The following is a 12,906-nucleotide window of genomic DNA, read 5'->3' on the forward strand; positions in this document are numbered from 1 at the left end:
CTTAATAAAAGTATTCATTCCTTGAAAAAAAATTAAAAAATTAAAAAAATAAAGAATTAGCAGACGAATAACTAGAACTTTTACTTTTTGTAATTTTTCCCATACACTTTTACCATTTATAAAAAAAAATTTATCTTTTTTTTTTTTACCAAAATGGGCTATGAACATGTGCAGCATCAATCCATCACCATTTTTCAAGTTCATAGATAGAGGAAGAATGGTGTGTATACTTTTGAAAAGTGTATTCAGCAGCTCCTTCTGCCATCTGCCTTCAGCTGAAAATCCCCCCTTCAACAGTCATTTTTGAAAAAAGCTATTTTACAAGTCATTTCACACTTAGTAATTTTATAGGGATATCTCCTTACAGAGATGAATTATCATTAGACACAAAGCCTGTACAGTTCCCAACGACCTATCAGCTACTAGTGCAAGAATAGGAGGGAAAGCAGATGTATACACGCTTCTAAAAGCATAATTATGGGAGGGGAAATAAACAGGTCAGAGAAACACTTTTCATTAAAGGGAACCTGTCACCAAGAGACCCATTTTTAGCACCCCGAGCCCCACAGAACATGGTACATACACTGCAAAAGAGTTTTTCTATAAAAAATATGTTTTATAGTACCTTTCAATGCCATTTACTCTGTGACTAGGCACTTGTTCCCTGGGAGTGGCTATACAGGAGCAGGGTGATCGTGATGGGCGTCTCTAAGCTGGGTGATGAGTCTTTTCATATATTTGAAAAGGACACCCGGAGGTGCGGTTTGATACTTCTCCTCTATAGCCACTCCCAGGAGACAAGTGCCTAATCACAGAGCACATGGCATGGAAAGGTACAATACTGTGAAAGTGAATATGGTAAAGCGCACAAATAAATTTACTGTACAATTTATATTGCAGCTATGGTTGTTTGTAACTCATTTCTACCAACCATGACAATGTACACAATGCACAACACTCCACTATTACTCCCCATGTGTGTGGAAAGGGTATTTACTTGGCAGATATTTGATATCAAATGGTATGTGGCATAAACGCTGTAATATTTTGTGACAAATGTTTGCTCCACTTGAAGATTACCTCGGATTACATAATTGTCTAAAGCATCTTCCATTCTTTTCAAGGCCTCAGAACGATTGTTACCATGGGTCACCAACTATAATAAAGAGTATAAAAGTTTCACAATATTACAAAACCAAAAATTGTATAAGCAACAATTAAACAACTACAGAAACATTGTATACATCTGTGCAGAGGAAAGCTCAGTCATTTCCATGGTCTTTCTATGTTATGCAGTACATTTCAAAATAATGGAGCATAACATTAAGGCATAAAGTGTCATGGCTACATATTTCCTCAAAATAAAAATAGGTTTGGCTGAGCAAGCTAATTATGTTGTAGCCTAAATGCAATTATGAATCAAGTGTTGTATTCACCTACTGTTTTCTTGAATGAAACGCATGCATAAACAGACTTCTACATCAAGTCCCCACTTTGAAGTTTCCCTCTTTCAAGGTGACTGACCAATATTAGAAGTGACAGAAAATGTGCTTGGCATTCAGTTTTCACTCACGTAACAGGATGAGAAACTTACTTTTGAAATCATAGGATCATAGTAAATGCTGATGTCGCTTCCTTCTTTAATGCCACTGTCAACTCGCACCTTAGGCACAAAAAAAATTTCAAATTTAAAAATGTCAAAGACACTAAATAAGTCGATTTAGGAATCCAATGAAATCATGCAGGTCATATTGCATAACAGACAAAAATTACTGGCTAGCATAAGCCTGGTAAAAGATTAAAAGTGCAATTCTCACCAGAGGGCCCCTGCCTGTTCAGCTAGCTATTCTTAAAGGGGTATTCCAACAAAGACATACTCAGGATAACAAAATAACACATTTTATCATTCACGGTTATTAACAAAAAAAAACAGCATTTCACAGATATAATTCCAACCTATTTCCATCAATCCTGGTGTTTACAATTTTGTTTCTCACTGGATAGAATTGTAAATCTTCTTTCTATGGTCAGATTCTTCTCATGAATAGCTTTTCTTGTCTGCCCACTTCAGTGCCCCTCAAGACCAGCTCAGACACAGGCACTTCCTGCCGGCAAAGCAGCAGTGTGCAGAGACTTGTTCTACAAGCTATAGACAAGATAAGCAGTGCTGCTTGTGTTTTATTGATTAGGTGAGGAGCAGAGCTGAGTGTAATTGTGTTTTCTATTCATCTCATGTAGCTCATTATCTCTCATCTCTGACCAGTCTCATCTCTCTTTTTCTAGGTGTCAGATACTCGTAGAATGTTTAGAAGATAAATAAAAGTGTAGATAAACACAGTATCTCATAGCACAGAGGAATCATGAAGTGTCTGCTTAGAGAGGCCTCATCCACACTTTGGAATTTTACAATGTCCATCACTGAGTTATAGGAGCTAAAACATCAATAAAACCGAATACAATTGTAAAGTAAGGGGATGATCTTTACTGTGTAAACATCCCTAGGGGATTAAAATTTGAGAACATTCTTTTATGGGCAAAACAGACACTGATGACCTACTCTTAGGCTGAATCACGGATGAGAAAAATAACACCAGTGTGAAAGAAGCCCAAGGATGGGTCATCAATACTAAGGAGCCAAAATACCCTTCATATTACAAAATATTTGCTATAATTGAGAAAAAAAGCTATAAACATATTTCCCACCAAAAGGCAGCTTTTGATAATATAATATTTTATATATAGAAATTTAAGTTAAGCCACACATCACTTCAAATCACACAAAAATAATATTCTAATCTATTCTAATGAAGACACCAACATTGTAACCAAAAGAATGATTTCAAGGTAATATATATAACAACAATGGGAAACAAATCATCAAATGGCCCTTCAGATCTGATGCAGAATAAAAAAAATGAAGCATCTGTTTAATTGGCTGATATGGGGTACAACACATTTGCATGTAGTCAACAATTAGAACCAGATGCCCATAATTATTTAGATTAGCTGGAATAAAACATTTGGCACATGAACACAAACTACGAATAAAAACAAAACAAGATTTCTATGGAATTACATTCACTAGGGAGAGAAGAATATGTGAATGTCTATGGTCAAACCCCTCTTGATTATCCTTCTAGCCAGTCAACTCGATGTCTGTCTTTGCAGGGGAAGTGGCTGCCTGCCCAGGGGAGAGCAATGTGTTCAGGATATATTTAATATAATAATAATTCCTTTATATAGCGCACACAGATTACGCAGCATTGCACAGAGCTTGCCAGATCAGTCCCTGTCCCCACGGGGATCACAATCTAATCAACCTAACAGAATGTTTTGTTGTGTGGGAGGAAACCGGAGGACTTGGAGGAAACCCACGCTAACACGGAGAGAACATTTAAACTCTTTGCAGATGTTGACTGTGGGACTTGAACCCAGGCCCCCAGCACTGCAATATTTAGTGTATCACTACAAATATCTACTGCATTCCCATTAAAAAAAAAATAATAATCAGCATAAATAAAGCCCAAGGTGTGAGAATCAGAAATAGATCACATAATGCAAAAAAAAAAAAAAAAAAAATCAATTAAAGCCATTTTGACAGGACACTGCATAAGGGTAACACCTTACGAGCTTTCAGTCAATTGTCTCTGAACATACGGAAACACGAGTTCACATGGTGCGGCGTTTACGGTGGCTCTTGCTGCTATGGGCTGGCCTACAGCCAAGAGGACTTAGGGCAGATGCACATGAAAGTCTACAGTGTGCAGTTGTGGTTTCTTTTTCTGAACGGATGGCACAAGGCTGCACTAAATGCTAATCTTTTTAATGGATCAGTGCCCACGACCTTTATTTTAACAGACTTTATGTAACTTATCCATTAAAATGTAGAGCATTTCCTAGTCAGAACCGTTTTTCACTTAGCACTCAGACTATAGTTTATGATGTTCCGTGAAAAACAAAATCAATGCAAATCGACACAGGTAGCTGAAAGAAGGGGTGAAGTTGGGATGTGGAGTTATTTCACCTGTGAATGTAGCATTGAGCAGGGGGCTGTTACTTTGCATTGTCACAGCCATAAGAGTAGAAACTTACTAAAAAGAAGTCACTGTGGCTAGAGAAGATATTGATCAAAATTTGCATGTACGGTCCATTACTTTTTACTAAAAGTTTGAGGGTTTTTTCAAGAAAATAAGTAAAGCTAAGCATTTTTAAGCAGTAGACTATAAAAAGTCCATCTTTGTGAAGGAGAACATTGCATCTTAGCTACCTTTAAAGACAGCCCCTTTAAATCAAGCATACCGTTAAGTATGCCTGGCGATATGATGAAGGATAATAGACAAAAGAGTACATCTATTCCTAACAGAACAGATTCCCAACTGTGGACATAGCTGTTTCAAATTTTATGCATCTCATCATCACAGTTTAGGAAACCAGTTAGCTAAATGAGAGGCCATAAATGTAGGTCAGACATGAAACTAAAATTCTTAACAGGTTTGTCTGGGATCAGACTTTTATGCTTCCTTGCTCTCTAGTATAGACCAGCTGCAGATGGCTACCCTGTTTCCCCAAAAATAGGAAATCCTCCTGAAATAAGACCTAGTACAATTTTGTTCAAGCTTAGAAATATAAGGCCTCCCCTGAAAATAAGACATAGTGGCAGTCATTGCTACATCTCCCCCCACGCCATACATTAGCATTAGTAAATATTATAGATGCAAGGTTGTGACACTCTGGCATGGGGGAAGAATTCATGTGATGAAATCACTGACGGTTGTGCTGCAAATGCAACACAAGCAGCTACCCTGGACAAGAAGTCCTCATTAAGAGATTGGGGCTAATGATTCCAATAGAAATTCAGCATGAAGTAAGTTTGGAGAGTTATAAGGATGTTAGAGAAGTTGATTCTTTGTTGAACAATAAATGTGAATTCTTGTTTATGGAAAAAAATAAGACATCCCCTGAAAATAAGACCTAGTGCCCTTTTAGGGACAAAAAAGAGACACTGTCTTATTTTTGGGAAAACACGGGTAATATTCATACCTACTACTATTGTTTTGTTCTACTCTCCTGCTTTATAACTTGATTACAAGACTTGCATTGTTCCTGTCGTGACTTTACAAGTACGGGAAATGTAGCAGCACGTGGATTAATGGAGAGAGTCTGTGTGAGGGCGGAAAAGAACATGGAGAGATACAACGTGTATTAGAGGTAGAGGAAGCCTGGATCAGGTGGAGGAGAGAGAGTTAGGCGTCATGCACATGTGCCATGAGCCGCAAGCCAGCTGGAGAAGGAGGAGGAGACCACTGTTTAACCCTTCCATAAACATCTACACAGGCAGGTAAACAATGTAGGGCTGAAAGTTACCAGGGCAAGTGCGGGCAAACATATTCACAAATATCATGTAGGACAATGTATATGTGAGTAATGAGACACTTTGGACCTTTTTTTCCTTAATCCTGGACAACCCCTTTGAGGGGAATTTTACATTAAAGATGCCTTTTGTAGGCAAATGTAGACTTAGGGGGAGATTTATCGCACCGGGATATAAATAATTGCGCCCACGTCCCGTCCCCCCTTGTCGTGCCGGACATATTAAGAGGCTTTAGCCCGTTTATGTATCCTGGTGGCGGCGCAGCAGCCGGGCAAAACTACACCAGGTTCTAGTCATGTTCATTAAAATCCTGACACCTTAAAACACTGGTGCAAAGGTTTTCCACAACTCTAGAAGCATTTCTTGTTTTGCGGCCATTTAATGAAAGCTTGTTCCATGTCACTCAGTGGTTTATTTTTTTTTTTTTCGTTCCTTGGGTTGATTTAACAGTGACACAGTTTATTATTACATGTTATCATTTTGTATCCTTTAACCACATGATGAGAAAAAGAAAAGGGGTAATTTCATAAGACAAACGACTGATTGCCTTAATGAGCCGGCATGTTTGTTAGTACATTGCTGATTCAGTTTTTTTATCTCTCAGTTTGACTTCAACTGAGCATTAAAGGTTTACCTTATGAGCAGCTCCTGGGGACAAATATTTATTAAATTGCTTCTGTCAAACATTGGTATCTGGAACTGTGAAGACCTAATCAAAACACTCAAGACAGACAGACATGTCCCACTGATCCAAGGGACAGAGGAATTCAGGCAAAGTTCCACAACCGCAGGGTTTAGGTTATGGGTGGGTGGAGGAGCCTTGAAACTCACAGACTATTTTCACCTGTGAGAAGAACCTTCCTAATAAAAGAGAAATCATATAAAGTTTTTCATTTCTGTCCTGTATCTTTAGTTGCGCTGAGTTAATTGGCAAGGCAAATTACCGCCAACAGAAAAGTTATATAGTTAATTGGTGCCACCAATTGTCATGTATACCAATAATGCATAGCTGCTAGAATCTCAGTCTACATTATTGTCAAACGGTCAATGATTACCCATAGTTTAAACTCCTTATTACCCATAGTTTAAACTCCTTGGGGACACATTATGACTTGTCTGCCAGTCATAATGTGCCAGTTTCTGGTATAGAAGGCATGTATAAAGCTCCATTTGTGGCATTTTTGTTGGTTTTCCGTCCCACAAGATAAAATTTCCGAAAGCAGGCATAGCGGGCTCAAGAGTAGGTGGGGACGTTGAAGCCCCAACCTATCATATTTACCAGAAAACCGGCATAGTCTACATCTGAAATTTCACTCCAGTGGCCGAGTGCACCTCTGTGCAGTACGCTGGCATTAACTATTTTAAAAACTTTTAGAGCCTCTTTGACTAGAGGGATTTAAGATTTTAACATAAATTAATTAATTTAAAAAAAAATATGTGGCATAACACGTTTCATCTAGAACCAAACGCTAACTTTTTTTTTTTTTTTTTTTAAATGTATGTTCCCTTTTACTCATGTCTCATTTACTTAACAGCACATCCAAAATACATTAATACTACATTATGCAGAATATAGGCTTGTATTTAGTAATAATAATATTCAAGCAAAACCAACTCCAATCATGGTTATTTGGAAAGTGTAACACTAAGAAATGCAAAAATAAGTAAAGCTATCTTTGAATTTGAGCTTCTGCATCTTCAAGTCCACTAAAATAAAATAACCGCTCAGGTCTTTGGAAATTGTGGTCAAGCTGTACAAAACAATCTGCATTAGCCAATTAATATTTGTCGACAAGTTACATTATGCAAATCTCAGCTCTTAAGCATAGCAGTTTTATAGGGTGAGCATGTGTGCATTTAGGAGTAACCATATTTTTTATTAAATCATTAAAACACCATGGTTAATTGAAAACTGTGTGTAAAAGAGGAACCCTGTGAAAAGATAATTATCTTACTTGCAATTAATTCAACAATTAGATGCAAAAGATGCTGCTGACTAAGAATATCTGCTCTCATTTTCACAAAACATCATCAAGCCATAGGCCTGATGTCCTCACCACCGTGTTGAAGCCTCTGGCATAATTAAAGTGTATTTTGCCTGAATGGTAACATACCACGTGAAGCTTGCAGGCATCTCCCACCCCGATTTTTCAATTCACTTTTCCCTCAAAGCACAACTCCCAGCCTGCCATGTCTACCTGACAAGTGACAGCCCAATCTGATTAAATGCTTGCAAGGGAGGGGACAAGTGGGCCTCCATGACAGGCCAAAAGTGATCACCATGGAGATACATAATTACAGCTGTCAACACGTCTACTGTCCTGCTGGCATCAATTTGATTGCTCCCAGCAATAATGATAGACAAAGCTTAGTGTGCACTCCCCTGCACTGGATCACTTTATCTATCCCTTGGTCCATTTAGCTGACATGCTACATTCATATAGGCAAATAACAGCAGTGCACTGAATATTTAAGACATTTTAATTGTTTTTCCTTGTCTCTGGATAGCTTGCAAGCCCAAATATTATTACACAAAACTCCTGCTGCAGCATTAATTGAAGAAAGATTTGGTGGGACATTGTCTGTGGGGGGTACAGTTTTGTCCATTATCACTTGTACTTTCAACAGGTCTCACGTTTGAAAACTGCAAATTGCAGAAACTTGCAAGGGCAAAATGTTTGACATCTTGTTAGCTATTAAAAAAGTAGGGAAAAAAACGAGAGAGGAGAAAAAAAGGCTGAATAATTAACATACATTTTAATTCAATGAGTCCCTTGCTTGATGTTCACAAGTGATGCTTAAGCACAACCTCTAATGCATGTTTTCTCTTCTAATATTTAGCAAGACATAATGCCTGTTAAACCCTTGCAATTTTTGTTCTACTCACACGCTTTGAACACAGCATGGAGTCTCTGAGCCAAGAAAGGGTCAGGTCCCATTAGAAAGAATATGGGAAAAACAATTTAAGAAGTGAAATAAATCACATATCCAATAACATCTTTAAATTCTGAATTCTCCCCTATTCCATGCAAGTAATCAGTCTGTGTAATCTTACACATGGATGGTAATGCCCCCGTCAGTCTTCAAGCAAAACACAGGGTCACAGTTACACCAATTCTACTTTTACTGCACAGAAAAAGGAGACCTTTTTGTTCTTTTTACGCAGCAGAAAATTGATGAACAAATACACTAGTCAAAAATACCCAACAAACAACAGGGTTTTCCCAGGTTGGTATTTATGCTCTTGTGCTAAGCACCACAACCAACAGCCTTACTTTATGGAAGATGCTGAAATAACAATATATAAATAATAATATAATAATATATAAATAATAATAAATTTGCTGAAATGCAACACAATGTATAAACATACCCCAGGCAGATGATGCGGTTCACTGTACTGGGAAAGACGGCCAATGGAGGGCAGGCCAAAGGATTTATATGGATCCTAAATCGGTAAAATAAAGCAGAAATTGATACATATAAACATATCATTAAAATTAAAATAGGAAAAAAGATAAATGCTGATACATTGGTGAGCAAAATAAACCTTTTATTACAATCAAATTAAAATATTTCCGTTTTAGGCTAAAAGTTGACACTATTTGAATCTCTATTCCTTATCGCCCTTAAAAAAAACAAAAAAAACAATGGAAGTTTGAATGGCAGTGTGACTGAATTTTACAGACACTATTGCATAGTGATTCTTAGTAAACCATTGCAAAAAACATTCTTTTTACCTCAGCATAGACACGACATTCAACTGCCCAGCCATTTATAGGGATATCAGCCTGTTTGTGTCTGAGAGAGTAACCTTTCGCAACACGGATCATTTCTTCAACCAGGTCCAGGCCAGTAATACATTCTGTGATAGGATGTTCAACCTGAAAAGTAAAATTCAAAAATAGAAAAAGAAATGACGCAGTAACCATTGGGGGATATGCTCACCAATCCATCACCAGTTGTAAATCTATAATATTGTGGTACACAACATGTTCAATATTTTTTTTTTCCCGTAAAAATTAAATACTTTACTGTTGACTCCATATTGTGCAGCACTTTTCCACAAAAAGTAACCTTTCCTCAAGGTCATCCATTGCATACATGCCTCAACATCAAGCTTTTGAAGACAAATATATGTTTAGAATTAAAAGAAAATTAAAGCTACATGCACGTTTATTTTCTGCCTGTGTGCTAGCTGTAACACAACACATTTTTTTTTAAAAGGCTAGCATTGTTTTTAATGGAAAATAAATGACCATATTTTCAACTGAATCGGAATTCGGCCGGGAGGACAGGTCTTCTATTTGGCCAGATTTAGCGCTAATATTTCCATGAAGAGAGGAGGGGTGAGGAACACTCAATCCCCCTCCCTTCTTCACCCAGTCTTGTGCTACGCTAAGGTTTCCGACCCCAGTGAGCACACGGTCATGTGCATCTAGACTAATACCAGTGTTGTAGTGGTGACAAGACTCCTTCCTCATAACAGAGAGGTATGAGGTATTTAGGTATTGAAATTACTTGTGGACAATGAGGCGTTTGAAATAGACATCTCTGACAATCCCTTAAAGATTGGTTTTAGTGTAAAGCCAGTGAATACATAAGCACATAAGCATATTTTTCAAATTTAAGTCAATTTTATCTTTCAAAAAAAAACATCAGTATTGTGGTTCTCTGTGATAGAGGTCCAATTCCAGACCATATCTTTTAGACAGTCTAATTGAACTAGAAGTTCACAGAACCAAACTCCCTCCACAGCCGCAAAGATAAGATTCTCATCTTTAGAATCATACTTCTGGTGTCTTTTTAAGTGCAATAGAACCCATGATAGGGGTATTAGAAGTAATGCTCCTTTATCCTCTCAGTGTGACTCATATAAGAAAAAAATATTATTTCCAGTTCATCTGTATACTATTTTGTATTAACAAGTTTTAACATAAAAAGAGAATGCTTAAAAGAAAATCCATGAGGATCCTGTTTCGTGGTGTTAAAGTTGGTAAACAAACTTACCGGTGAAAATTAACTTTTGTTTTGGAACTTGGATATCATAATAAAAAATTCCAATTTTTTAACATATTTTTATTTAAAAAAAAAAAACTCTTTAGCACAAAAGAAGATATTTAAATACTAAATATTTTCCTATAAAATATCAATCTGCTACTCCTGTTCTAGAGCTTAAATGAATGCTTAAATGTAGGCTAACTTAACTCTTTCAAGACGAGGTGTATCTGGGTTATGGAGCTGCAGTTATTCAGTTATAAACAGTGCCAAAATGGCTGAGCCCAATGCACGAATAGGGTTTGACTACAGCACATCTGAATGCGGCAGATATCTGCTGTAAAACACACCAGACACCTGCCCTTTATGTAGTGGGCTCAGTGTGGGAGCCCTCTGCACACATCCCTTGATGACAGTTTGATGCAATTTTATGTTGACCAGTCAGGAAAGGGTCAAAGTTTTACTTTGCCATTAAATCTTTTTAAATAGTGAGAATAGGAGATTTTGTAATAAACTTCATTAAAGTAAAACATTTTCTCTGTCATATTTTCTGCTCCTTTCTTCTCCTTCAGTGAGCGTTGTAATTGAAAGTCCTACACAGTAGATTGATAAGGGCAGGAGGCTGAAGAATAAATCTTTCCACTACCAAAAAATATTTCAATTGATCATTCTACGCTTTAGTCCGTCTGTAAAGGGTTAAGTCATTAGCCGTTTCTTTTCTATCCACTGTCTGTACAGGTACAGGAGAGAAAGCTTATTTACACACACACCAAAAGCAGGAAGAAAGGGAGGAGAGAGAGAGAAAAAAAAAACCAGGAGACCAGAACATTTGTCTCTAATACACTATGGGGGACATGGATCAGTGCTTCTATGCCAGTTTTCTGGTGTAGAAGCAGTGAAATAATCGCAGTTACTTACATACTGCAAGAAGTTGCGATTATTTTGCAACTACTTCAACTTCCATGCCATGTGGCTGTGAAGGGGAGTGGCTGCTGGTGCTGTGGGCCAGTGCACAAGTGCAGACATATGATAAGTTCCCCCACTATGGGAGGCATTTATCATGCATTGTTTGTGAGTTTTCTTGCATACAAAAGATGAAAAGGTCGTAATTCCTGGCAAACTTTCAGCAAATAAGTGAAATTGTCTGTGTAATTAAAAGTTTTACAATTATTAAATATACTTTCTGTTTGCTGTCAGTCTAAGGGAAGCTTCACAATTTTCTTCCGGTGGAGAGAAATTTGTCCATGATCATGTGCACGGCTTATTCGTATCACAGAGAGTAATCACAACTGTCTGTTATGAGATGTCCACCTGTGTGACATCATGTGACCAGGGACTGATTTATGTCCAATGGAAGTAAACTATGAAGCTTCCCATAAACTGACAGAAAGCAGTGATATAGAAAACTGTAATGAATTGATACATAAAGTGTATGGTAAAACTGTTTAATTCTTTATTTCACAAACTATTTAATCAATTATGTGGACAACCCCTTTAAGCATATGCAAACGTGCATTTTTCTAAACCATTTATTGCAATCTAAATAATGCTATATTTCTAAAAACTCCACATTAACCTTGCAATATGTCGTGTTCTACATGTAGAAGTTAAGGAAGCTTATAATCATGCTGCTCTGTTATACTCAACATGGCAAGCATGGCAGCAGCTTATGATTTCCTCAATTACTAGTTTACTCTAAATCTTAACAATTCGCCTGCTTTCACTAACCTGTCCTGACAAGCAACCAGATTAGCGTAATCTTACATTAACGCAGTGTAGCAGAAATGAGCAGATGGATCCTTCAGGTTTTTTCCCTCTAGACTTATCTGTGGAGTGCTTAGCATGCACAATTGCAGAGATGGACTCCAGGTCTTAAAAGAAAATTATTGCCAACTTTAATTGGTGGACAACACAAAAAATGTACTAGGGTATTCTAGTCAAGCCAGAAATGAAAAAAGCAATCCAATTAAGAAATATCAATTTTCACTTGTTGCACATTTTACCACATGCTTAAAACTTGAGCGGTATCTCAATTTAAAAAAACATCTGAACTGTGAACAAGTAAAATAACTGCTTTGCTAAGGAATTTTATAGTCCAATCTATTATATCAAGTTTAGCTTTTTGTCTTGGTTAGATCTCCACATATTCTAAAAAGAAAAGTGACTTTTTGTTTTAGAAATATTGAAAAGGACATCTAGATCTAAATGAACTGAATGGAGGCTTATTTGTCGGACTCATTTTATAAGTGAAATTATATGTAGATTCAGTTATGTCTTAGAAAATAAAAATACTCAATCTCCAACTTTGGTTTAAGTTTTCTGAAGTTTGGAAGATCTTTGCTTAAAGTCATTTAATATTTAAACTGCAGTGATCAGTTTCATGGGTTAAAACAAGAAAACTAAATCCTGATCATGTAACACTGTTATGAGGTTCATAACATACAGCTTACATAAGCATGCTGCAATGAGCTGTTCAACTGCACTTGACCAGGATTTTATTATTATCCATTTCTATAAGAAGCACCGTTAATTACATG

General features: G+C 37.0%; 1 protein-coding gene across 1 annotated transcript in view; it reads right to left on the bottom strand.

The window, feature by feature from the left end:
• Nucleotides 1-12,906, bottom strand: part of PCCA (propionyl-CoA carboxylase subunit alpha) — a 261,842-nt gene that overhangs the window by 127,672 nt on the left and 121,264 nt on the right. The window contains exons 13-16 of the mRNA XM_072135508.1: nucleotides 9,112-9,255; nucleotides 8,745-8,819; nucleotides 1,595-1,663; nucleotides 1,081-1,156 (exon numbers count right to left, since the gene is read on the bottom strand). Coding sequence (XP_071991609.1) covers nucleotides 1,081-1,156; nucleotides 1,595-1,663; nucleotides 8,745-8,819; nucleotides 9,112-9,255 — 364 coding nt within the window. The remainder of the gene's footprint in view (nucleotides 1-1,080; nucleotides 1,157-1,594; nucleotides 1,664-8,744; nucleotides 8,820-9,111; nucleotides 9,256-12,906) is intronic.

The sequence above is a fragment of the Engystomops pustulosus genome, chromosome 2, assembly GCF_040894005.1.
Source record: "Engystomops pustulosus chromosome 2, aEngPut4.maternal, whole genome shotgun sequence".
NCBI lineage: Eukaryota > Metazoa > Chordata > Amphibia > Anura > Leptodactylidae > Engystomops > Engystomops pustulosus.